The sequence below is a fragment of the Pseudopodoces humilis genome, chromosome 4, assembly GCF_049639895.1.
Source record: "Pseudopodoces humilis isolate 2021_Gansu_Grassland_sample_001 chromosome 4, ASM4963989v1, whole genome shotgun sequence".
Lineage (NCBI taxonomy): Eukaryota > Metazoa > Chordata > Aves > Passeriformes > Paridae > Pseudopodoces > Pseudopodoces humilis.
In genome coordinates, this window is record NC_142203.1 from 64,896,764 (window position 1) to 64,923,099 (window position 26,336).

General features: G+C 38.7%; 2 protein-coding genes across 6 annotated transcripts in view; one reads left to right on the forward strand and one right to left on the reverse strand.

The window, feature by feature from the left end:
• Positions 1–5,824, forward strand: part of RICTOR (RPTOR independent companion of MTOR complex 2) — a 75,925-nt gene extending 70,101 nt beyond the window's left edge. For both annotated transcript variants that reach the window (XM_005527967.3, XM_014256943.2), the window contains exons 37-38: positions 764–902; positions 1,072–5,824. In XM_005527967.3, the coding sequence (XP_005528024.2) occupies positions 764–902; positions 1,072–1,146 (214 nt within the window). In that variant the 3' untranslated portion in view covers positions 1,147–5,824. The remainder of the gene's footprint in view (positions 1–763; positions 903–1,071) is intronic.
• A 98-nt stretch (positions 5,825–5,922) lies between these two features.
• Positions 5,923–26,336, reverse strand: part of OSMR (oncostatin M receptor) — a 33,924-nt gene continuing 13,510 nt past the window's right edge. For 3 of the 4 annotated variants that reach the window (XM_005528032.3, XM_014256944.2, XM_014256945.2), the window contains 15 exons: positions 25,720–25,879; positions 23,732–24,004; positions 23,016–23,142; positions 21,592–21,749; positions 19,495–19,631; positions 18,070–18,223; positions 17,471–17,547; positions 16,839–17,061; positions 16,072–16,254; positions 14,713–14,814; positions 14,098–14,277; positions 12,264–12,428; positions 10,614–10,692; positions 10,256–10,328; positions 5,923–9,272 (listed from right to left, as the gene is read on the reverse strand). In XM_005528032.3, the coding sequence (XP_005528089.2) occupies positions 8,817–9,272; positions 10,256–10,328; positions 10,614–10,692; positions 12,264–12,428; positions 14,098–14,277; positions 14,713–14,814; positions 16,072–16,254; positions 16,839–17,061; positions 17,471–17,547; positions 18,070–18,223; positions 19,495–19,631; positions 21,592–21,749; positions 23,016–23,142; positions 23,732–24,004; positions 25,720–25,879 (2,547 nt within the window). In that variant the 3' untranslated portion in view covers positions 5,923–8,816. The remainder of the gene's footprint in view (positions 9,273–10,255; positions 10,329–10,613; positions 10,693–12,263; positions 12,429–14,097; positions 14,278–14,712; positions 14,815–16,071; positions 16,255–16,838; positions 17,062–17,470; positions 17,548–18,069; positions 18,224–19,494; positions 19,632–21,591; positions 21,750–23,015; positions 23,143–23,731; positions 24,005–25,719; positions 25,880–26,336) is intronic. The other variant, XM_014256948.2, reaches the window with a different exon arrangement.

A 26,336-nucleotide genomic window follows, 5' to 3' on the forward strand; every position in this document is an offset into this window, starting at 1 on the left:
GATTGAATGTAATGTAGAAGCTAAACAAATAACCTTAACATTTTTGCTCTGTGTTTAGTATTTTACTCTTAACCAAACTTTTTTAAATCACTAATTCACCTGTAATTTGTAGTGTGTATGTAGTATGTAGTGTAGCATGTATCTAAAAAGAAACTTTTTTTTTTTTAATTTTGCTGAATAATACATAAGTACAATAACAAACTGAAAGTGACTTCTTGAGAAACCCAGCTCTACTTTAAGCAAGAGTACAAGTCCTGAAAGTAATTTATTTAAAAAATATATTTAAATATAGGAATATAAATCCAGGGACTAAATGTTATAACCAGTAGGTTTCTGGGCTTGTGACTTTGGAAACCAACAACTGCTGAAAGAAAGCGCAGAATAGTGTGGTTTAGTTTCAAAAATGCTTACAGGTTTAAAAGATGAGTTTAATATTTTTTCCTTATTTTTATGACTGCTGTATATGTGGATGCCAATTATTTGATACACTGTTCTCTTTCTGTTATTTTAAGCCTAGGCAAGCACAGTAGTTCGGTACAACTTACAAGTTGTATATTCTGTTTCATCTCATTAGCATAAATTTCTTCCAGTTTTGTACAAAGTAATGTTGTTTGCCATGATTTTCCTACTCTATCAGTTCTGGGATTTATAATGCCTGTTACTAAAGAATTAATGATGACAATTTTGTTGAAAAGTTTGGGCTTTTATAATACAATGGAAATCTTTTCAAGACTTTAAAAATTCTGTTTCTTCCCTTCTTCAGAATTAAGGAGAAGTATCCCCAAGCATTTGATGACATATGCCTTTACTCTGAGGTGTCCTACTTGCTAGCACATTGTACATTTCGACTTCCATCCCGAAGGTTCATTCAGGAGCTATTTCAAGATGTTCAGTTCTTGCAGGTAAGTGGAGGGTGCACATGCCCTGAAAGTACCAAGATGGCTGGCTGGGTGCAGGTTCCATGTCTTGAGTAAAAGATGCTTTCAGATAGGTACATCTAAAGGAAACCATTTTGTGAGGTCTCCCAAGGAAAATCTCTAGAAATATTAAGTCTCTGTCCTTTCCTTTTAGATGCATGAGGAAGCAGAGGCTATTTTGGCAACCCCTACAAAACAGCCTGTAATCGATGCATCAGCTGAGTCCTGACCTCTGCTCAGCCAGTGCTCTGCATATGGACTTTGAAATGCTCAGACAACCTCCCACTGACTGGGTAAAAAGTTTGGAACATCACCTTTGAAACCTTCCAGAAGCTACTGGTACCTGAAGACTGAACTGAAAATATTTTCTTCCTCAACCAATTACTGGCACAGTCATTTGAGCCCTTTGGGGATTTATTAGACATTACCATAGTTTTAATAATAGTAATTACTAGTATATGCAAGAGCCAAGCACTGAACACCTCCACAAGTTTTCATTTCATTTTCTACCATAAATTACGAAGAAATAGGACAACTTGCAGAGACATTTTTAATTGACTTCCGATTCTGTTCCAGAGAAGCAGAATGATGCCTTGCTTTTTAAACCCTGGATACCAGGAATCAGAGAGATGGGGGTGCATTCCACTGCCAGCAATGGGGAGCCATGCTGTAGTTGTGGGCACCAGGGGATTAATGTTAGCCCTTCTCTGTTGATTTTTGTACTGTTTATAACACTACTTTGGGGATTTGTAACTTCAGACAGAAAGAAATGCCTCTGAATCTGAGGTTTCATTAAGTTATTTTAATATTGCTATAGTTGTAAGACATTTTATTAGCAGTTTCTTCAATTTCATTGCATTTACATACATGTATCTTATCTGAACCAGTTAAGGATTTTCACTACAATTTTATTTTCAAAACAAGTCATTTAAAACTTAAAGTGCTGAAATCAGATTGTTTTCCCTGAATACTATGCATGTGTTTGCAGTTTCTACACTCATACTCATATAGTACAAATGTGGGTCTTACTCAACTACAATCCTTTAAAAAGCATGATTTGTATCAGATAAGCAAATACTGTATAAACTGAACTTGAAGACATTTAATCATTGCAGGTTTTGTGAGGAGACTTAAGTATGAGTGTTTTCCAAGTTCCACAGAAACAGCTTTTTATAAAAACAAAGGTTTATTTGAATTTTCAATGGATTAGTGATCAAGCATCAGATAGTACTAATAATTGTAGTGAAAAGCCTTAAGTAACAAATTTTGGAGCAGCCTACTTATAATTTTGTACTGGTATTTAGGATTTGTTGCAAAAGTTAAATGATACAGTGACTGGTAATGATTGAAGTAGTTGCCTCTATCATGTTACTAGTGCCGTTTCTAAACTAGTAAGTGCAAGCTAAAAAAAAAAAAAAATAGTAGGAATCCCTGTCACTTTGATTATGGATCTAAAGATTCAGAAGCCTTTATATAAAGGTAGTATAAATATATGCAAATGTGTATATACAGTAGCATGGCCACCTTTGTTAGAATGCCTGTAATAGAAGGGGTTACCCTTTGATTTTGATATAGGTGAATAATTCAGCTGGACTGTACTAAGTGGAACGTATTTTTATCCATTCACTCCTACCATTTTTTATAATTGTCAGATTAATTCTTAAGTGAAATTTATCCTGATGCTCATATCTCTGTTCTTACTAGCTATGCTACTGGAGATTTCAATAAGTAGTCCTGTGAACAGTAACACACAATTCCTAGTGAAATGTAGAATTTATTTGTTCTTACTGGAAATTTCATCATGCCACATAAGCACTGCTTTGCAGCTATCACTTCACTGAACTCCTGTGTGCACTGCATACCTTCAGGTTCTGGTAAAGCAGACTGTAAGTTGCTGCTCAGTCAAATTTAGTTCCTAAGATTATCTTTTCATAAGTTCCCACTGAAAGGAGCAAAACAAAACTGATTGAACTCTTCTATGGTCATTGACACAAATAATACATCTGTGTGGCAAGACTTGTTTGAAATGTTTAGAAAACACACCACACCAGTAACTATTGGACTTCTGGTAATAAGAAATAAATGCTTCTGTAAAACCAAAATGTCAATCACAGTAGACCAAATAGTGGTATAAACTCCAAAGGAAAATAATGTAGTTTTCCCACAAATGGGGATAGCATATGTTATACAGTAGTTTCAAACACTACCTCAGTTAGGCTAGAGTAGAAGAGATTTGTTTTAATAACTAAATGGGGTTACATCAAACAACTCCATGTTATTTTTCTGCAGTTAAGGCAAGATAAACAAGTTTTATCACTTGTATTTAAAAAAACCCACCTCTGTTCATTTGTTAAGTTTAACCCATAGCACTTAATGTAGAAAGTCATAGGAAGGCCTCTGATTATAGAAAGGTAAGCAAATATACTTTTGAAAGAATCTCCATCCTGAATTGCTCATGTATTCTGAATAACGCGCTTGTGTGGGGATCCGTGACAACAGAAACTTGACATAAAAAATTATGGCTGCAAATTCAGTTATGAAGCGTGGTTTTTCTTCTGAAAGTGTATGAGTGTCAGTAGATTTCAACAAGTATGCATCAAGTCTGTATTGTATATAACATACATTTCTAGAAAATTAATTTACACACTGACATTAAGCTCACATTGATGTTTCACTTTAATTGGCAGGCGAAGGGGATACTGTTATTGAAGGAAATTTATATTGGCTTAGTTATAAACTGTGAATTTCTAATTTTATAGTTTTCTTTTTTTTTTCTAATGTCCCTTTCAAAGTCCTTATTTTGGAGTTTTATTTATATCATGATAAAGCTTTGAAAGAAAGCTGTAGTAAATAATGGTTGTTCTTACATTAGCCCTAATAAAAAATCTCTTCCACTTCTCCTAGGGAAGCTGACAGACCACCCACTTTTTAGATTTCCAGCCTGAGTGATTTGTGATACTGCTCAATAAATGGCAACATGTGTAGCATTCACTTACACTCTGGACAAATGCAGTTTGGTTGCTGTGGCACAGAAAACACCTCAAGGACTCAGCTTGCTCACACACAGCTCAGAGGTGGGAGCCGCTCCGGGAAGGAGAGGCTGTTTGTGGAACCAGTCACAATTATCATCAGCTACCTGATTCTCTTGGTCTACTCTTACAGGCAGGGGAAAGGGGAGCCCTTTCCAAAGAGGAGAGAGCTGTCTGACTGACAGGCACCCAGGCACCTCCATAAGGGCCTGGTCCTCTCCACAAAGGGAGGGAGGATGAGGCTGGGGGATGAGTGTCTCCTTTTGGAGAAGGAGAACTTTTCACCTCTCTGAAATTCAGAAATGCAGAACACTTCCAGCTGTTGTGGACATCACTTGGAGCTAGATACGGTCAGGCTTTGAAGTTTCCAACTCACGTGGGATCCCTGGCATGTCTTGCTTGAAACAGTTGCTTTTCCTCATCTGACAGCTCTTACTTGATTGATGTCTGACAAAGGTACCCTAAACGTGCTCTCTTGTGGGAGGTGGTGGTTTTTCCCTAAATGGAGTTTTAAACAGTTCACTAGTTGTGGGTGCAGTGGCTCAGGACACTGAGGTAAGCTGCGCTTATAAACATTTATAAGGTGTCTGTGAGAATCCTGCATGTCTTTCTGATTCCACTTTGAAACACAGTGGTCTGGAAAGAGAGTTGTGGCTTGCAGTGAGACCGAAAACAAAACCAAAGCGCCTCTCCTAGGTGCCTGAAGAGTAAGGTAGCTATTCAAGAAATAGACTGTAACCAAAACATAGTGAGGGATGGAAGAGTTGCTGCTTTGTAGTCTGTGCCTTGGGCTTGGTGTTTGGCAGTTTGGGCAGCAGGAACCTGGCACAGCTTGTAAGCGAACATGAGCTCAGGTGTGCAGCAATCACAGCAGAAGAATTCTCACCACGCTCTGAGGTCCTGCTCACCTCCCCGCTGTCCTGCTGCTCTGAGCTGCACTGGAGCCACTTGAAAGCAGGTCCAGTAACTTACTTGTTTAAGTTACACTTCTATTACTGTGTGCATATGAAAGGTATACAATGTGAGAGCAAACAACTTTTACAACTGTAAAAGACTTCTGAGGACATGCTAAAAAACATGTTTTTGTTTTTCTGGAGGTCTCCAGTCTCCTTGGTTTTCATTTAACTCCCAATGCTGGTTCCCTGGATAGTTTTGTTTTCAACAGATTTATAGTCATTAAAAAAATGTGGATTTTCTTTGGGTTATTTTTGTAGTGTAGATAGACATCAATGCCACAGCATGCAGAAATTGCACATTTTGCTTGAGTTGCTTTTTAAAATACACTATTTTATTTGCAAAACATAAGTTATGCCAAAAAATGTAACAGCATTTTGCCACTGAATAGGGTGTTTCAGCAGAAGATGCTATGTCTGAAGGGGAAAAAAGGCTCTACATTTTGTAAATCTGATTGAAAAATTGTTTCAATACTGGGCTGTCAGCATCCCTAAAACTGCTTTACAAGACATTATCTAAATTAGTAATTCTGAGGGAAGGGATCAAGAAAAATCTCAATACTTACTCTCCCTGTCCTGTGTGGTCTTTTTTTTGTTTAGTAATACGCTGCTACATATTTGGAGGTTCTAGTGTTTGTAGGTCACTGAACAGACATTGAAATCTGATTTATATTGTATACCTGTAACATAGAAAGAAAAAGTATTTATATATTTTACGTAAGAATATTGCATTGAGCTGTGTATAATTTAAACAGAGGCTTGTCCCAAAATGGTATTGCCCACTTTGATTTTTTTTTTTGTGTTTTTCTTTTTTCTTTTTCTTTTTTTGTATACTGTGTACAGTTCATGTCAACGAGCATTAAAGGCCTCCTGAAGCGTAGTCTTATCAAAGGGATGCATTGTTAATAAAATATACTTAAACTTATAGTTGTTCTGGTCTCCTATGTACCTTTCAGCATTAGAAAGGATTTGGAATGCAATTTATATTTGTAAGTTACTAGTAAACTAGAATAATCAGAAGCTTCCCAAATAATTTTTTTTATCAAAAATATATTTTACATTAATGCTTTATAAGATACAGAGACTCTTTAATAGTTTACACACCATTTTTATTATTTTAAGAATTTAACATACTGAGAATGATTTTCTTTTATGTGATGGTTTAAGTATTGGCATTTCAACAACAGCTGTGAAAGTTGCATTATGAACAAGAAAAAAAAAAGGATTACAGTTTGGAATCATTCAACCATTAATGCAAGACAGATGTTTTAATATATAAAAATTATACACACTTCTCGATATATGCCAAAATACTTCTCTAATCTTCAGTTCTGGTGCCCAGACTGTGCCCTTTGACTGTCACAGAGGCATTATCCTTCCTGGAATCCTCCATTTGTGTGCTTTTTATGCACAAGAGGTTTCACAAAGCACCACCCATCTGAGCCAGGAAGCAGAAGGGTTTATAGGGAAAGAGGAGCCTTTCTTTCTTCTCCTTCCCTCACCCAGCAGTCTGGATCTGCATCCAGATAATGGAATTTCATCGGAGCAGGAGCAACCAGGGAACTGAGAGGTGGGAACTCAGCCAGGCCCATGTGTCTCACCCCACCATCAGGAAGGCACAAGTGGCTGAACCCACAAACCCCTTCATTCACTTCCTGAGTGGAATTGCTGCAGACAGGTCTCAGTGATAGCAACCTTTTCAAAGCAGGGAGTTGTGCCTGGTTGGAGCTGTCCCCCTGGCAGGAGGAACTGCAGCAATGTCAAAATTTAAAATGCTTTGTTGTGATAACTCTGGTTTCTTTGACAACTATGTATGAATTCCTTAGTACGTGACTCTTATGTAGAATACCTTTTCAACATTATAGAATAAATACACATTTTTCTGAAATGTACAGCTCAGAAGTTTTGTATCAGTTGTGACAATGCAGCTCCCATATGTTTATTGGCCTTTTTTCCAGCAGTAAAGCTTTTAAGCTACACAAGTACCTACAATGTGTTGAAGCACTCTGGAGAAGCCAGCTTTCATATGCATTGTTACTCAAAGAAGAGGTTAAGATAAAGGGAGGATGTTTCCCTGGGATGTATCCAGCAAATAGCATCAACCTTCTCCCTTATCCTCCCCATTCCCTTGCCCTCCAGCAGAACATGCCCAGCTGTTCCCTTACTCAGCTGTCTGGAGGCTGAAAGGAAGGACCATGCTGCAAACTCTTCTCTGCTTCTCAAGTCTGTGAGCCACCTGCACCAACGCACAGCACACAGATGGGCATTGAATGGCATGGACTGAACACCTCCAGACAGATCTGCCCACCTGTGTCTGTACCTCCCTTTTTCATGGCTGAAAACTTCTCCCCTCTGTTTGCAGTCAGTGCTTGCCTCAGCCCACAGGCTGTAAAAGGTCTTAGTGGTTTTCCTGTTGCAACACAGCTTGTGACATTACAACTATCTGTAAGCAATAGTAGAAAAACTAGATGTGGTTCAGTATCAGAATTCTCTCACTTTGTCTGCAGCTGTTTGGTTTCTAGGAGTCTGTTTAGCTAGTTACACACTGGGAAGTCAAGTAACTGCATTTTAGCAAACTAGCTGAACATTAAATTGTCAGACACCATCTTTTCTGCCTTTGAGAATCGCTTATGCTGTGCTCTTAAGTTGAAACCATCTCTGTGACAGATTCCAATCACCATAAAGAGCCAAACCAAAGGGCTCCTTATCCACTGAGGTAAATCTGATGAGATTTTCAGCTACAATTCCAACTGTACTGCTTCATTACAAATGTATGCTTTCCTAAAATCAAAATGAAAGGCCAAATTCACTGCTGCCTACTGTAGGGATTTCTGTTTTGTTTTGTTTTTTTTAACACACTTTAAAACAGTGCTGAGAGATATAGATGTATGCAGCCTGATGATGTTCTTAACAAATGGGATTCATATACCTGTGCTTCTGACCAGCCTCTCTGGTTGACTGGTTGGCTGGTTGGTTGACTGGTTGGCTGGTTGGCTGGTTGGTTGGCTGGTTGGTTGGGGCTTCCTATGGAAGTACAGGGGTCAATGCCTAGAGTTCAGTTCATGCACGCAAGCAGAAGATGGATGCCACGTGGTACCACCTCTATCCTTCTGGAAAATTAACTCCTTCCCACCTAACTCCCTACATCTCTTCAATAAGTAGTTAAGACTACTTTGAAGGGTCTTTAGGCAGAAAAGGCAGAAGTGTGAGGAGCCCCAGCTAAAAGAAATGGAAGTGGGGTCTTCCCTATAAAAATAGGTTTCTGTGCTCTTTCACACGTCAAGTGTAGTTAGGACACGGGTGAAGTAAAAACAGGATGATCACTGGATTTGGGTGCTCTGGGCAGCACTCAAATCTTCTAGGAATGAGCCACAGTGTGTGCAGGGAATGCTTCTACAATGATTCCTGAAATCATTTGAGAGAGAGAAAATACAACCCAGCCCCTAAAATGACTGGGCTGGGCAATGCTCCATCCTCAGCAGCACAGTACCCATTGGCTGGGGTGGCCACAGCACACAGAACACCGCAAGAGAAACACGCTCCTTGAGTAGCACAGCCTTCCCCCTTGTTTCATTTGCTCCTCTACTTTACAAATAAAGTTTTAATCTCTGCAAAATAAAGCAGTTCTCTGCATGAGCCCATGACAGATTGCTGTGATGTAACTTCCTGCATAATACAGGCCACAAAACAGCCTATAAATCTCATATAATGCCCGTAAGTTGTAATGGAACCATAGAACACATAATTCCTGTGTAAAACAGTACTCAAAACTAGTCCAGAAACAACAGCTTTGCCATATTAATGGAAATCAGGCAGCTGGGTTTGTGAGAGACCTAATCAAAAGAAGTTGTGGTTTTAGAAATTCTCATTTATAGTATATAGCCAAACACTGGATGGACTCACTGGAGGACAGAACTTCAAAGACTCCCCCCCAGACAGCGTGCATCTGTTCGTGAGATGTATTTCAGACTGTTCTTTCTCTCAGCTGTTTCTCTGGTGGTTGAGGCTGCATCCTCATGAAAAATATCTAAATAGCATTGAGGCTGGTACAGCACCACTGCCTGATTTGTCTTGCCTGCTTCCAGTGTCTTCGATATTTGGTAGGGATCAGATTCAGTCTTAAGTGGAGAAGAATAAGCAAAATTCTCAAAACAAGTATGAGTTTGAGGTGTAGCTGTGGGTGGAAAGTTTCTCACTACGTTTTCACTAGGGTAAATCCAGGAAGAAATGTGACCATCAATCTTATCTTCAGTTGGTGTTGAAGATAATGGGCTCCAGGTAACAGGATGCAATTTCTGAGCTTCAGCATTACTGTCAATGGCTAGCATGTCAGGAAGGCAGTCATTTATCTTCAGCACTTTCTCAGAATCAATCTGCAAGACAATCATTAAACAAAGAAATTACTCAATGAAAGAAGCCCAGAGTAGAGATAGTGATTACTTTAAGGAATTCTAATATTCCTACACAGGTTTTTTTTTTTTCATTTACACTTTCCAAGTAAATGAATTTGAAGGAAAACCTACATAGAGGACACTCAATAGAAGCTGCATTTTATGTGAAATTTATCAGACTATTTATTTAGAGATTTCTTTTTTAAGTAAACTCACAGTGACTACATTTGAGGAAGGAACCATGTCTCTCTAGTCTAAAGACTTTGCCAGGTTTTTGATGTGTGCTGGTTTTATTTTGAGGCAGAAGCAACAGGAAGACAGCAGCAGTGGCTGTTGTGTGTACCTCACTCCTCACTCTCGTGCTGGTGTTCAGTGAACACCAGCAGCCCCACCTGTGCCAAGGCAAAGGCTTTGGAGCCCCCAGATAGCAGCTCCCAGGTCGAAGGGGTACAGAAGAAGCTGAAGGCCCTTTGCCAATCCTCCCAGCCAGGCCTGGCAGTGCCTGGCAGAACCCCCTGCATCCTCCCAGGGCCAGCAAGTGCAGGGCCCTGCAGTGTCCTCCCGAGGGAGCTGGGAGGGAACACAGCTCACAGGCTGCAGGGAAGTCCAGTATCCTCTGGGCTGCTGAGTTCAGACAGTGCAGGGGTTTGAACAGTAACAGTGGAGGAATCACCTGCTGATCAAAAGATTACATTTATTCTCCAGTTGTGCATTTTCATTTTGCAGTAACATGCTGCAAAGTAAGCTGGTCATTGCAGAGTCACGTGAATGTCAAAAGGAGAGTTTTCCACTAAATAGTAAAATTAAACTGTTAATTTGTGTATAATGATTAAATGTTGTCAACACAAAAACTGACAAGAAGTTAATTTTTAACTTTAAGAAGTATAGTATGTTGGGTTTTTTTTTCCAAATCTACTAAGCAAAGAATGGAAAAAGTAAAAACTCTGGATTTTCCGTGATCTTACCTTAAAGTCTTTGAATGACAGCACTTTGCTCTTACTAGGACTAGGTATTACAGGACAGCAGCACTCCTTCACCCTGGAAATAAGAGACCAAAACAAATGTAATTTTTGTTCTTTCATCAAAGCACACTCTACCAGCAGAAGCTACCCATAGATGTGTACAGGCACAGCAGCAGTTGACCAGTGTCTCAGAAATGCCACAGGCCAAGTACTTAAAACATCCACACAGTCAGAGAGCCAAAGGAAGAAATTAATGAGGCCATGCAATGGGCTGGAAGCAACAAACTGCAGCAGTGGTTTGTTAGATTAGTTAGATTAGTTATATTCTCTGTCTACAACAGAAACATGCAGTACAACTTACCGCTTCATCTTCCAGTGGCATATAGCTGCTACGAGGGCTGGAACTATCACTAGCACAGCAACAAAGTACAGCATGTTTGCTGTGGAATAAAAATAACTTTAAAATTTTGTTTTTGACTTCTCACATATTAAATTCAATCCAGATTGAGTTTCTGGGGCAAAAATAACATCAAGTCTGCATGGGATGCCTGCCACTAACTCAGCAGCAAAACTGTGTGGTCCATGGTTGCAAGGTAGCTTGGCTGGAAGTTCTGGGATATCTCTGTAAGCCTTTAGACCTTGATCCCCTTTACCAGAATGGGATTATAACTAGATTGCTTTTTATTTGCCTCATATTGGCACCTTAGCTGTAAGAGTAATTTACAAAAATTAAGGCAGTGATAACCTCAGTTAAGTAATGTTTTTGGTTTTCTCTCAGACCCCTAGAGAAGACAGATTTTTACTGAGAGGTACGAACAACGTCTGTACCTCCATTTTGGACTCACTATAGCAAGAAAAACACTACACAAGTGTTCAAGCCTCCTAGGATTTATGCCAATTCGGGGATCTCTTAATTTCCTTCTCTCCAGAAGATAGCCTTAGGCTATGCTGTTCATAAACAGCTGAGGCTCTAGGTGGGCTGAGGGGAGTGCTAGTTAGTGCCTGCTCTCCCTCTGCTCTCCCTCTGCCTTGTCCAGTGCCCTCCTGCCCTGTGCCAGAGAGTTTGTGTATCCCCACACCACAGGAGGGAATGGATGGACACATTACATTCTCCTTGTTTCTCTTGAGGGTTAATCAAGCCCTTGTCTTTATTCTCTGCTTGGCTGTACAAAGGCATGGCTGGCTAATGGAAGCTAGAGCTTGTGTGCTAGAAGCAGAACTGTGCCTGTGAGGGTGCCATGATGGCCAGACACTGCAGTAGTTAGCCTAAAACATGGAGTCACTTTGCGTTAGCCAATCCTTCCCCTTTTCCCATCCCTTCCCCTTCATCTCCAACCCCAATAAGATTTTCAAAACCAGGCATCTCTAGTTTGGATCCTAACCTTCACAGCCATGCTGACTGGTATTTTCAAGGGACAAAGTTACAGGCAAGTGATTTCCTCTTCTGCTTTGGTGATCAAATCTGCCCAGTTAGCAGAATACTATGCCCATGCCAACAACCCTTCTGTACTGGCTTATGAAGGAGTGAATTTGGCAATGGTTTTAAGGACTGATGAGAGTAAGAAGCAACATTAGAAGTTCAAAAGTCCATACAGGAATTACCTGTTTGCACACAAGTCTGAAGGTATTCCAGTATTAGAAAACCAGTTAAATCCAAACACAATTCTTCAATGAGTTCTAACAAACAGGACTCACTAGGCATGCAAATGTGCATCTATTGAGCTATTTCCCAGAAGGATATAAGACTTAAATAAGGCGTAAAATAAATAAGATGTAAATTAGTAAATAAGACTTTAATTAGGCTCATTCTAAAATTTAGAAAAAAATACTTTCTACTTAGAAGTATCAAAATGTCATTGTATCCAAATGTCATGCTTGTATCATTTCTCAGTCGGATTCTTTCTTAAGTGAATGTTGCATTGAATTAAATGTTTTCCCTTAAGAAAGGAAGTTTATTATAACATTTTAAATCCTTCTGCTACAGGACATTATTCACAGTATATGTACTCACAATTATATGGTGTATCTATGTATCTAAAGTTAACAATGGGAGTCTCTCCTCCACCTGTAAACGCTTTAACCACTATTTTGTATTTTGTGTTTGGCATCAGGTGTTTCACGGTGTATCTCTTTTCTTCTGGGTTTTCAATCGTGTATTTACATAGCTCTGATTCATCTAAAACAAAACAAATAAGATAAAATCACAGGATCAAAGAATGCTTTTGGTTAGAAGGGACCCTAAGGATTACCTAGTTCCATCTCCTCTGCCATGGACATGGACACCTTCCACTCAAACAGGTTACTCAGCCCCATCCAGCCTGGCCTTGAACATTTCCAGACATGGGGCATCCACAGCTTCTCTGGGTAGCCTGTTCCAGAGCCTCATTACCCTCACAGTAAATCCTCTCCCAATAGCTATTCTAAGCCTATACTTTCTGTTTAAAACCACTACCACTTGTCCTATCAGTACAGGCCCTGGTAAAAATCTCTTTCCATCTTTCTTATAAGCCCCCTGTTAGGTACTGAAAGGTTGCACTAAGTTGTGCAGAATATTACAAAACCAGTTAACTGAAATAACAAAACATTTGCAATCTGCCTTCTTTGTAATTTGCACACTTTCTTCTGGGCAAGATGATACATTCTGACTCACTGCCACTGGCTGAACTCACATCCCTTCTAACTGGACTGGCCACAGCATTGCCCTTCTCTGGCAGACACCTAACAACTTGTTGTCAAAGCCTGCACCTTGTTTATTTAAATTTCTTTTTCCTCAAGCATTGTACCAGAATTTGAATTTTGCCATTTCTTTTTTTTTTTTACCAGAATCCTGTAGCCCTTAAGCTTATGTCAATTTCTTTGAAGATAATCAAAAGCAAAAAATCTCTGCCTGAAAAAAGAGCTCTTCTGCCTCTCTATTGTGCAACTCCCAAACCCCAGGGAGAAATGGGTTAGCTTATTTCTGCTGTTTTCAGTCACACCCCTTGTCTGCTAGCAGAAGCAGTGAAGCAGAGAATCTTTGATTTAAACTTTTTAAAGTCTAACTGGAATTACTTACAGAATTATGGTACTTACATAGTTAGTTCAGTTCTGACAAGAACTTCTACATAAGCCTCCCTCAGTTCAAACTTTTCTTTTCATACTGGCACTAGTCTAATCAGCAGAAGAACACAGGACCTGACCCAAGCAGAAGACGAGGCAAAGAAAAAAAATAAAATGTATTCCTTTAATGTATTGGAAACATCTGAAAATTATAATGGACCAAAGTCATCTGGAGCAGTTTTGCATGTGAAACAGAAAGGTCTGATATAAATTTGTGGCTTTGTGCCACTTCACAGCTCAATTCTGCTGAAAGAACTCCACTGTAGAGCATACACACAAATACTTTCACTGAAAAAGAATTTACATGGGAATTTACATTATAAAGTGCTCCAATTTTAAAGGAAATTAAGTGTATCCCATCTGTTTCTAAAATACCCCAAATCCTAGTACGACTAACATGCTTCTTATAACTTTTATCCAAGTAGACCACAAACAGATGTTTTTCAACATTAATCGAGAACTCACATCACAAGAGGCAGAACCCCTCCTATAGTACCAAAGGAGTCTAATCTGGAGCTAAAAAAAGAATCATGGATAATAGGATGCAGGCTGTAAATCATTATAAAGCTTCTGCCTACCAGCACCTCATGCACCAAGAGGAACCAAAAGCAATAGGTGTTGAAATCTAGAGATGGCTTAATGAGCTAGTCAGACTGCCTAATGTGAACCTTCCAAGATGCTGAAATACCAACAAGTCTTTCACCTGTATCAATGACACAATTTTCTGTGGCAGAGAGCTCAGTTACCTGAAAGAATGTGCTTTTTAGATCCTTTCAGGTTGCAGTTCCCTTCTACAGGTGACACATAAACATTGTAGCCTCTTACAAAACCAGGCTCTGACTCATTTGTGAGATAAGAATCCCAAGACAGTGTTACTGAATTGTAACTTAGGTCAACTTTTCTCACAATAGGGTCAAGACGAGGAGCTGGAAGAAAGGAAATTGGAATTAAACTTGCAATTATCCTTCAAGAGTATTTTCTCTTATCATTTGAAAAATTCACACTCCCATGTGGTGTTCATGTTCATATCTTTCTTGTATTTAAAAGCTGAACAAAGCCAAAGTTCTCTACAAAAACTGACAGCTTCACAGAACCTTCATGCATCTAGACAATACATGAAGCAATAACTGATAACAGCTTTGTTAATAATAGCTCTCCTAATAAACATGGGCTCTGCCTGGTCACTGCACTACACAAATATCATCCATGTAGATGTTTATACAGAACTTTTAAATGCCTCACTGAAGATACAGAAAGGACACAAAAAAACAATTTCATCTAGCCATAGGAAGAGACAATTATTCTATTTGTGACAGATCAATTTAGCAAATGCACAAGCCCCAAATATGTTGCTAACTTACGCAGCTCCCTGAGATAACCAATCTTCTTTTCCAGTAAGGAGGCTCTATTAGCAACAGAGCCATAGATGCGGAATTTGTATCTCACCCCAGGAACAAAAGCAGCTAAAAAACATTTGAACAAAAATAGGTTATGGTCTGTTTTCCAGTGTTACTTTTATTTAATTGCTTCCTACAGAGGTCAATAACCTATTGGACACATTCTCTGAGTGCTATTGTGCTATTAAATCATCTGAAGGAAACAGAGGGCAAGCCAATTCTTGGTGTGCATTATGTGAATTAAACACATTTATTCTGTCTGAAAGAGCAAACTGGGAGAGGGGTTTATATATTTTTTTGCCATACAGTATTCAAGATGACTGAACAATAGACTCCAAATGCACCAAAAATAAAGACAATTTCATTTACATTTCTGGCACAGGCAAAAGCTGTGCTTTGGAATATTTGATACAGACATATATCCAGGTACCAGGATTCCTTGTTGTGCTCACTGACATTCGCTCCCATTCACATTAAGCAAGTGCAAACTACTGAAGAATTTGACAATGCTCTTCCCATGTGTTACCACAGTCCCCTTCATTACGCGCAGGTTTCTGTATGTTTGTGTGAACTGAAGTGCAGTTCCATTATTGCAAATGTATGTGTGCTCAATCAAATTTTGTTCAAATGAATTTCATTCCAAAGTGAGCTCTCAGCTTGAGAGACTCTAGCAAAGCTAAATTCTTGCAGCTGTGGAAGTGTATCAGAGCAACTTTCACACAGACAGAAAGGATTTAGGTCAAATGGCCATAGCCACAGTAAAAAAAACCTGCAACTGATCCTAAGCAAGGACTGGTACTGAGACACATCATTTGTGGCACACTGACAGCACCAAACCTCTCACTACACTGTGGGTTTAAATTGCCTGAGTCTGAACTTCTGATCCATGTTACAGATAGGATAGAGCTCCTTTCTACATCTCTCTTGCTAAATTATTTTAACTACTTCATTAACCTCACCATCCTCCTTCAAGATGCTGCTATAAGCCACTCAGAAGAGGTTTTGTCTAAAATACTGTGTTGACTTTTCTAATATATTTTTACTATTATTATACAAATATATGTAACATATTTTTGACTATTCTAATATGTTTTCTAATATAGTATCCTGCCTTCCAGGGAATAATGGTGCTGGTACATTTGTGTTGTCTATTTAATTTGGTAGGAAAAACATGATGTCACATGCCTTTGAAGAATTGCACCTGCACAGCACAGAATTCAATACTCAAAATCTTCATAAAATGATTTGTTTTCTAAATTCAATTAATGCCCACAGCTCAAAGGACTGCTGCACAGTCAGAATGAATAGTTGTTTGGCTTTCACCTGAGCTGATCACAGCACTGGAAGTGTTTGGTCCAAATCTCTTCCACAGCAAATCACAAGGCTGCAACTTGGGAAAGTTACACCAATCAATAATGTAACTGTCATATATACTTCTGGGCTCCCACGAGATAAAAATGCCATCATCTGTGCCATTAACCTGTCCTTCCTTAAGCTTTTTGGTGCCTAGGAATGAACAAAACAGAATCTCTTATTATTGTCCTGCATGACACTTTGGACTCATACACGAAGATCAGTACAGTTCCTACACTAACCAGTTGAAAACAACAATAAAAGTGTTGCATTCCTCCACTAAATGCCATATAGGGTCTTTCACATGCTGAAAGCTAACAGGTCAGAAACCATCCAGTAATTGTTACTATATATTCACCAAAAAAATCATCTGCAGAAACCTAGAGTCAGAGGGTCACATGAGGCTAACCACACTGGCACTGGCTGCACCATTAAGGCACCTACTGCAGGTCTGATGCCCTAGTTTTAGGCTAAATGTATTTTGCTCTGTGAAGACATTATCATTATTATCATTATTATTAACATTATCATTATTATTATTATTATGAAGGCATTTCACCTCAATAAACATACAGCTGCCACCCTGTATTAGAAAATACAGTCATAATTTTCAGACAGCAGTGACATGAGTTAAGAGGTAAGGTCAATATATTGTCCAGGATGATAAATTATGACTTCACTCAAAACAGGTAGAAACAAAGCTCTAATAATGTAATTATAACTGAAAATACTCCTACTGTTATCTGTAGCTCTAGAGATGATCAATACTGAAGGAAATGAAAAATTAACATTGTTCTTTGCCATGATACTGATTCTATAGGAATGGTTATCAATGAAAATCCTTGTGCTGTTGTAGACTGAAGAAAAGGAGATGCTTTCAGGCTTGGAACAATCTTCTATTTTTTCCCAGGTTACTTCATAGGAAATTATTTTTCCATTTGCTTGAAAACTTGGTGTTTGCTGAGAAAAGAAGTTATGGAGGAAGAGAATAACTTGGTAAATTTTCCTGAAAAAATATGAGAGGATCATTTAGAACTTTAAATAACTAACAGGATGTGTTATTTCTATAAGAATATAAACTCTTGTTTCCATACATTCATACATACACTGGTTGAAATCGAAATGCAGAAGTCTTGGTAATGGTATCTGACTTGTTCTAATACTTAGAAAAACAGAATTGCATGTTTGAAATTCCAGGACAGCACACCATCATAGCTCCATGTGTTCTGAGATATTTTATATACAGCTTGTTTTAGGTTTATAAAAGACATTTTCATACTGAATTGCTATCAGCTGCACACAAATCATGGGAGAAATTTCCAACCCCTTTATGAAGGTCATTGTTTCTTTTTCCATAGGGATGTCTCACCTTCCAGAACAAGGTCACATTTCGTCCCCCCAGAACTGGTGTAATTTCTCTCCATATGTCCAGTTTCCCTGATGGAGCTGCAATAAATATAGCAAAACAAGAAAATTAGAATGCTCTGGGTGCTGAAAGGATAAGCAGTTTAACTGCTTCCTCCCATTCAAAGAAACCCCACTCACAACACCTCCTTTTCCCCATCACTCCCAGGTCTTGCCCAAATATTATCCTTTAACGTAATTTTCTCTTTTTCTGAATTAAAGTCTGCTTAATTTCCCTAGAAAATCTTTGCTTGCAGTCACCAGACTCTTGTTCCTACATCTGCACTATTCCTCCAGGCCTCACAGGGCACTGTAACTCAGTCTGTCCATCTTCCCAGCCAGCTGGATTTCCCACTGCCTGCACTGGAGGTGATGTCCAAGACATTCCCTATAGGAGGTAGGCTGACAATTATTATCTTCTTGAAGTTTGCTTAGCACGTTTCTTTTATGCATGCAACAGACCTCTGCTTTAGCTACACAGTGGAAGAGTAACAACAAGCAGCAAAAAGAGGTGGCGAGCACGGAGCATCCCTCAAACTTTGCTTCTCAACAGGTTGGACATACTTCCTTCCTTTGTTCTGGTGGTCAGGGGTTGGCTCCACTCACTCCACCTCCAGAAGTGCTTGGCCGCCCCGCAGCGCACCCTGGCCGTGTACTCAGTGTACGGCTGCAGCCCACGCACCGTGACACGCTTTGAGTCCACCTCAGAGCTGTTGTGCTGCAAAACACAAAAGATACACCAGGCACAGCTCAGAACAGTGTCCTCAGCCAGGTGTTCTTCACTGAGAAAATAGCTCTTCCTCTAGAAACTCCAAAAGAGCTAGTTAGGCTTCACTTGGGAAAGACAGTCATGGAACAACAATCAAAAAAAGCAAATAATGCACAAGATCAAAACAGTGGGAGATCCAAAAAGAGGGCTGGAAGCCACCTCTGTGTAACTGAGGTGTTCTGAGCATTCAGAATCCTCCACATGAGTACTTTTTACATCCAGAAGGCAATTTACTGAGACCTTGCCCTCATAAAGTCTTCGGCTATTACCTCATATAAAAGTAGGATGTTCCAGATCTATGTAGAGAAATCTGCAGCTAGCTTTTTCTTCCATTTTTTTCCCCAGCCTTTACCCCACTCTCTCCTACGAGACAGAATGAGTTGTAGTAAGAGTCAAAAAGCCAGCATGCTTTTAAGCCTCTCCTCAGAACTGTCTCCTGCAATGGCCAGCTGCAGTGGTCACCTGATCTGACAGCTCTTAAGCTACAATCAGGACAGAACACAGCTTGACTGTGATCTTCACTGTGCCTTTTTAATGTGCTAAGGCAAGCTGCCTTCTAAGAAAAGAGCTACAGGGAAGTAGCATGGGAAAAGGAGATGGGCAAAGAGCCCATCAGCCTCACTGTTTGTGGAAGAGGTGAACAAATTAAGGAATCTACTCAAATTGTCTTCATGGAGATTGAAGAGGAAGGGAAGAAAAAGTGTTCTGGGATTCCATCACTAGAAACCAGACTCACTACCGTCAACTACAGTCAATAGCACACAGAAAAAGCTTGGACTGATACAAAAGAAATCTTCAACACTGCTCTGTTGTGGGTGAAATAGCATGAGCAATAAAAACAAATCAAGATTACCAGTAGCTAATATATATATATGTATTTATAATACAGCTTTACAATTATTAAGCCCTTCAGTATTTTCACTAACTTCAACAAATCTCAGAATCCATCCAACAGAGCACTGAGCCACAGTCAGACCAGTTAACACCACATACTTCTGGCAGAGTACAGACAGTGTTTGAAGTGTGAATTAGAGACAAGAGTGGCTGTCCATATGGACCACATAATCAGTGTAGAGCTTGGGAAGCAAACAAATCCAGAAAACAAGCACATCAACATGCTCACAAGATTTACAGTGCATTTGTATTGCTAGGGAATTATTTTTTAATAACATCAGAAAGATCCTCACTATATTTTTGTTTAGGAAATTCAGGTTTCATACCAGTTCTACTTTGCCATCAGGTTGGAGCACTTCAGTCTGACAAAAGAGGTCAATTTCATAGTTTTCATAATTCCAGTGTAATGTAATTTCTGTATCTGTGCAATCTTCCCAAACCTGGAAAGGTGCAGTGGGATAAACTGGCAACAGAAAAACTGAGTTAGCTCTTGTAAAACATAAAATACATGCAATAGTATGTTAATATTAATATTTTAGCTGAGTAGTAAAATTTTTTTCTCCTAATCTAGAAGAAACATGAATTATAGAACTTCATTTCAGAATGAGAATGTAAATGTAAGTAAATATTTAAAGGTTCAAAAAAAATCCTTGTGCTGACTTAGAAATGTTTTAAAACATCATGGACAAAAGAAAGAAACACATTTATTGCAAACCATTAAAATTCTCTAATTCAGTGCTTGGCAGAAATTCCTGATGTAACATGGTAAAATTTGACACATTTCTACAGCCCAGAATTGGGCCTCTTTGACAGAAATTTTATTCACAACTCTAACACTGACTCCTGTCACTGTTATCCTCCGGTAAACAGTGCCAGTTCTACTTCTTCCAGAAAATTTCTGAGATCCTTTACTGCTATATAAGAGTATTCAGCAAGTGAAGTAAATCCCAAACTTTCTCACATTATCTGTATAATAATGAGAAATGCAATGCAATGTGAGGGCATGGCAATGCAAGTGAGTACTATGCTTATACCCTTGGCCATTTATCCTAAAGCTTCATGAATTACATTGCTGAATTACACTACTCCATGAAATACAATTTGAGGACTTTCACACTCAAAAGATTTTGTCTTTTACATAGAAGGTCCAAATTACCACATGCAGAATTGGAAACAATGGATTTACTTACTGTCATCCTTTAAGTAAGGAAAGTTCTAATGTAAATATTTGCAGGATCAGAGAAAACATGGAGGATTTCACAGGAATCACTATTTAAAAGCTTAACTCATCACACATATTATACATAATTTCTTTAACTTGCAACCATCACTAGGACTGGAAAATAATATTGTAGTAAAATTTTAATGTACTTATCACACTGAATGTAAACTATTCTAGCCTGACTTCCCATGAAAACTGAGTTTATGACATTGTGTTGTCTCCCTACAACCTGTCAGTTTACTCCTCCACTTTCCTGACCTGTTCCTTCCACTTCCAAACAATCAGATAATCAAATTTTAGAATTCTTATGCCTCAGACATTTAGCATAAGTTCCTTCATATAAAAAAGCATGGCTAGCAAAACTGTCAGCAATGCCTCTGAGGAAGGAAGCATTGCCAGGATGCAGCAGTTACACCATCAGCCTCATAGGCCATTGTCTTGCCAGCTTCCGAGCTGCACAAAGCACATGTTGTCTCCTGGTTCTTCAAACAGGTCAGGCAGTCACTGAACCTGGGGAACACTGAAGAAGACTCAAGGAGAACTGGAAATACTGCTGGAGAATGAAGAAATATCCACCTGTTTTGAGGCAGGAGCAGGAAGGAATTTATGGGACCTGGAGCCCACTGGGTCATTCCTTCATAAAGGACACAACTACTAGGGAATAAGGAACAACAGCCATTAGATATTCCTCAGAGAATAACCTGGCTTTTGTCACTGATGAACTACTCTTCCTCCCTTACAAAAGCACAGTGGAAGTTATTGTCCCATATTAGGACGAAGAACAGGTTAGCACCATCACTTCTTTCCCAGCAATAGCTCTTACACATGTACCACATCTCATACCAATTTCCAAGTAACCTACACAGATATTTTGCTTAAACTCCCCATTTTATATCCTTGCATCATTTTGCTTTCTCTTCCACTAACCAGCTTCAGCAAAGCAGCAGATTTTGAACCATTAAGGGCTCATTCCAATAACCAAATCTGACCCTTGGAGTATAAAGCTGTTTTCTACTGTTAATATAACTTTCCAAAGCTGAAACTGAAGAGAGAGCAGATAACTATAGCACAGGGATAGATAAGTTATTAAACCATGAAGATAAAAATCAAGGACTTCCATACTTCAAACCAAGACACAGTAATATCAAGCTCAGAAGGAGCAACAAAAAGCCCTAAACAAAGACACAGAAAAAAGCCTTACTTCTGTGATTTACATCAAAAACATCTGCAACAGTTTTCTTTCCCAGTGGGTTTTCCACAGTCACTGTGACATTCCAGATCCACTGCTGGCCTATATCCCAAGAGCAGGAGCACTGCTTAGAACAACTTGCTTTGCACAGAGGTGTTTTCCGGGATGACCTATCAAAGAAAGGGAGAGGTAGGAAGCGGGGAAAAGAGAGAGAAAGATGTTTTCCATAATATACAGTCAACATAGGTCTTGGAAGTTTCTGATGTCCAATTAGTATACAGCATCATAAAAAATAAGGCTGAGGGACCTTATGTAAGAAGTCACCCACTTCTTTCCCTTGGCTTGAAATATGATGAGTAGAAATACTTTTAAAATAGAGTTTCCTTTGAAATATCCAGGTTTGTCTTTTTAAGATACAGCTACATTGCTTTTAGAAATTTCCTTACTGATTGTCTAAATCAAGGACTTATTTGCAAAGACTTAAATAATTTACATGTTTACCATTACGCTTTTAAATGAAGTTGTAATTTCAACTGCATCTTGAAGTGCATCTTCTAACCTTCCATTTTTAAATCACCATTACAGTATCTTTAAGTGAGTGATGTGGAGACCAGGAAGGTATGTGCAATGCTGGCCTGTTTTCTGCTGAGATCTTTTGATGAAGGTTTGCTGTGATTATGAGGTTTCTGTCCTGGTTTATGAGTTTCCCTTTCTCCGCAGGCCTTGCTGTAAAGTCCCTCTCCTCATGTAAGGGCCATGTCTGATACACCACAGCTATGTAGCCTTGACTTTAGCCTTGTCTGCTAAAGAAAGAGCTATGAGAAAGTCTGCAGTTAATTTATTTTTTTTTTAAATAAAGAAGCCAGCTGAAACTACAGAAATTATAGACACAAGAAGGATATTTGAGATAGGACTGTCAGTAGCTCAAGGACTCAAGAAGGAAAACATCAGCGTGTAAAGCTCTAAAATCCTAAAGAAAGACAACTAGGGAGGTTAATCAGGCGGAGTGCTAACTTTGAGTCAGCATTAGTGTCAATGGATCATGAGCACACTAATACGCAGCCTACCAGCTAATCAGATCCTACTTATCTATTGTGTGTGCTACCCAATAAGTATGTTGTACTTTTAAGTTATCTACATCCTGATGTCAGGGTGTCTTCATACCTACTGAATGCTATCCAAATATATTAACTCAAAAGAGTGGTTAGAATAAGCTTTATCAGGCAGAACTTGATCTAAACTTTGTTAAAGTGAGTCTGATTCAGAGCAGTTCTGCACTGCTCAAGCTCTGTTAAATAAGTGATCAGTGAAGTGGAAAAATGCAAGCAGCTAATTACATGAAGAAAAAGCATTTCCACAGATTCTAAAGGAAAGAAGGAAAGAAGGTGAGTGTTTGGTACAACACAGATCAGAGTTAGAATAACAATAAGACTTACGTTTTAGACAAGGTGTATCGTGGTAAATTCTGTCCGTAGAGATAGGTCTCTCCTTCTGTCCAAGTACATGTTACTTTTTTCATGTCTTGAGTTTGGCAGTAAAAATCTTTAGGTGTATCAGGTGGTTCTTGTCAGATGAAATAACCAAAAACCAAGAAAATCATGGTAGTCAAGGCAAAGCTTATCAACCTCTTTAATACATTAACAAGCTAGAAATAATAGATAAGTATGAAGTCTGATTTACTATAGATGTTGTTACTGAAATTACGCTTATTCAATGACCACTGCAGAGATAGCCAGGATAATACCATGAGTCAATACAAATCAAACACTTTTATATTCTAATATCATTTTTTTATACTCATCCATTCATTTAGTCAATCTGTATTCTTTTCTATGTTTAAAAATTGCTGTTAGCCTTTGAAAAGGAGACTGTGCTGAGCTTTTACCACATGCATATAGACAATGAAGTTGAATTCCTAAATGGGTGGGTATATTTGTGAATCAACCACCTGTCATAGGGCCAATTAATTTAATGCTATTTTTTCCTGCTTTCTCTATATAAGTTTACAGATCTCAAGTCAGACAGAGTTCGGCCAGACATGATGAGACCATGACAACTTACAGCAAGCTTTTTTCCCCGGTCCATTTTTTCTACAGTCATTCTTGAGTTAATAACAAGAGGAAAATAAAACTGCAAAAATGTGTTTACTTACTACCCACAAAGAAAGCTGCCTGATACAACCGCTCATCTTCATCGTAACAGTAGACATGTATGTTAGACCCTTTGTCATGTGATAGATTTTCCACAGTGAGAAGTCTGACTTGACTGTTCGTGTACTTGAAAACATCAACAGTTGGGTATACAGAGAACTCCTTAATGGTTTGACCTTTCCCTCCTATGCAGCAAAGAGTGATATCAGAGCCTTCTGCTAAAAATTTTTCTTTTGGAAAGATTTGTGGCCCACTTCTATTTGAAGTGTCCAGGCCTGCAAATTAAAAAAAAAACCAAAATCTGCTCAAGGCAACAGTCTTCAGTCAGACCACAAAATTAAGAATTTACACATGAAATGGCTAACATTACATTATCCACTCATAGACTTTCATTCAGTATTCTTTCCAATATAGAGATTAATTTCACATGTAATAATACCTTTCTCTTAAAGTCTTAAACATGTAATGTAGTCCAACAAACTACCTAAGAGACTAAATCTGTTTTACTGCCTTTCACTCAGAGAAAACAAGTTTTCTGTCAAGAATTGCCTTTACAAAGACCATCACCTCCTGCTCGTATGTACAGGCTATTTATTGTTTATATCCAAAATGCCTGCTCTTGAAGACAAGGTGTATCATGGCAAATTCTGTCCGTAGAGATAGGTCTCTCCTTCTGTCCAAGTACATGTTACTCTTTTCAGTCTTGAGTTTGGCAGTAAAAATCTTTAGGTGTATCAGGTGGTTCTTGTCAGATGAAATAACCAAAACCCAACAAAACCATGGTAGTCAAGGCAAAACTTACTTGGAGCAGTGGTCTACAACAACATCACAGTCTGATGCTTGTGCAGAGCTCAGCTAAGAGGAGTCAACATTGACTCAATCAGATTAGTCAGGGGATAATCAACTTGGAATGAGAGTCCCGTAGCTTTCTATGTTGGACTGCTTGCTGGATGGAAAAGTTAGTAAAATTGAAGTGACTCACAGCTTTTTACACATATTGCACAGGTAAAATGTAGTCTCAAGAATCTGATCAAAAAACCTGGTGACATTTAGAGCTACTGTCTTTCAGAGAGCTCTAAATCAAGTCTGTAAAGTGGGATCAGTTTGTGACCAAGAAATAGTATTTTTGAGCCCTACCCATTCACAACTGAAAAAAATAAAATCTTCAAGACTGAGGATATTATGGGACAAAAAAGAGTCTTCCATCCTACCATCCTTCCATTCCTATCCTGTCCATAATATAACAAGAGGGAGATGAGTGCCATAATCCAAGTATGAACACCAGTGACCCCTCTTCTACATACATTATGTCTCCAATATCTAAAAGCCCTTGCTGTTCCAAATGAGTGTTTCATTATAAAATCACTACAGTATATTTTCTAAAGTAGTTAGATATTTTGTTTAAACAAGATTCCCTGGGAGCCAAACTGCTCTAGTAAGACATGGTAATAAAAAAAGAAGATAAATTTTATGTCATTAATTACATTATCGGTTCACTCCCTGTTTATTCTTATATAATTCACAGGACATTCATTCCAAGTGAAATAAGGAGATGACTTGTTCCTTTTTCTCTGCTTCTGTAATACCAATTCAAACTATGAATTCCAGACAAAAGCAACAAATTCATCAGATTATGTAGCCCCTAGCTATGTACTTCCTCTCCTTTCCCTGAGTCTGGGCCAGGGATGTGCCTATCCAAGATCCCTTGTCACTTCATCTACTACATTGTTTTAAAGTGTGAATAAAAACAAAGTTCCAGAACTTTTGGTCTACTGGCTTAGGAAGATAGTCTGCAAATTATAGCAATGGCTGAAGACCTGCTATTACTGCTGGTAAAATATAAGGAACTGGTTAGTGCTTAGAGCAAATGGATTCTTCATATGATGCCATCTCTCCGGAACTATCCTCCATGGTTACATTCACTGGCAAATTACAAACTAGCTTTATACTTGGAAAAAAATCCAATATTGCAAAGTCTTGTTTTGCTTACCCGGGACAGTCTCCCACAAACTCCACTGACTCCAGATTTTTGATGATTTTGCCTTGCTCCTAATTCTCACAGCATGTGACATACACTCCAAAGGTATGTCTGAATCCCACGACCAATGAAGAGGTTTTCCCAATTTATCAAGTGTGACATTATGAAACTCCTAGAAAAAAAAGACCAGTAAGGCAAAGTATCGAAAACACATCAATGTGAAGATTTGGAAATACAGTCAAAAGCAGTGAGAAAGATCAAAGGAGAAAATGCTTTTGAAAATTGATGTCTGAAACTCCACTAGCTACATGTGATCTTACAGTATCTAACTACTCAGCTAATCAGCTGCTTACAGATCTGTACTAGCTGTGGTGGAGTGACTGATGTGTTAACATATTTGAGAGTGAGATCCTACTTCTCATGATATGGATTTGCTCTCAGAGACTTTCAGGATGTTATTTGTGTCTGCTATTACATAAGCTTCTCCCTACAAATGCATCCTAGTGCTCTGGGTTACACATCCCTGTGGTGGACTCACTGTCCCTGGAGTGATTTAAAATATGTGCAGATTCAGCGTTTAGAGATGTGGTTTAGTGTGGACTTTGTATTGCTTGGTTAATGGCTGGACT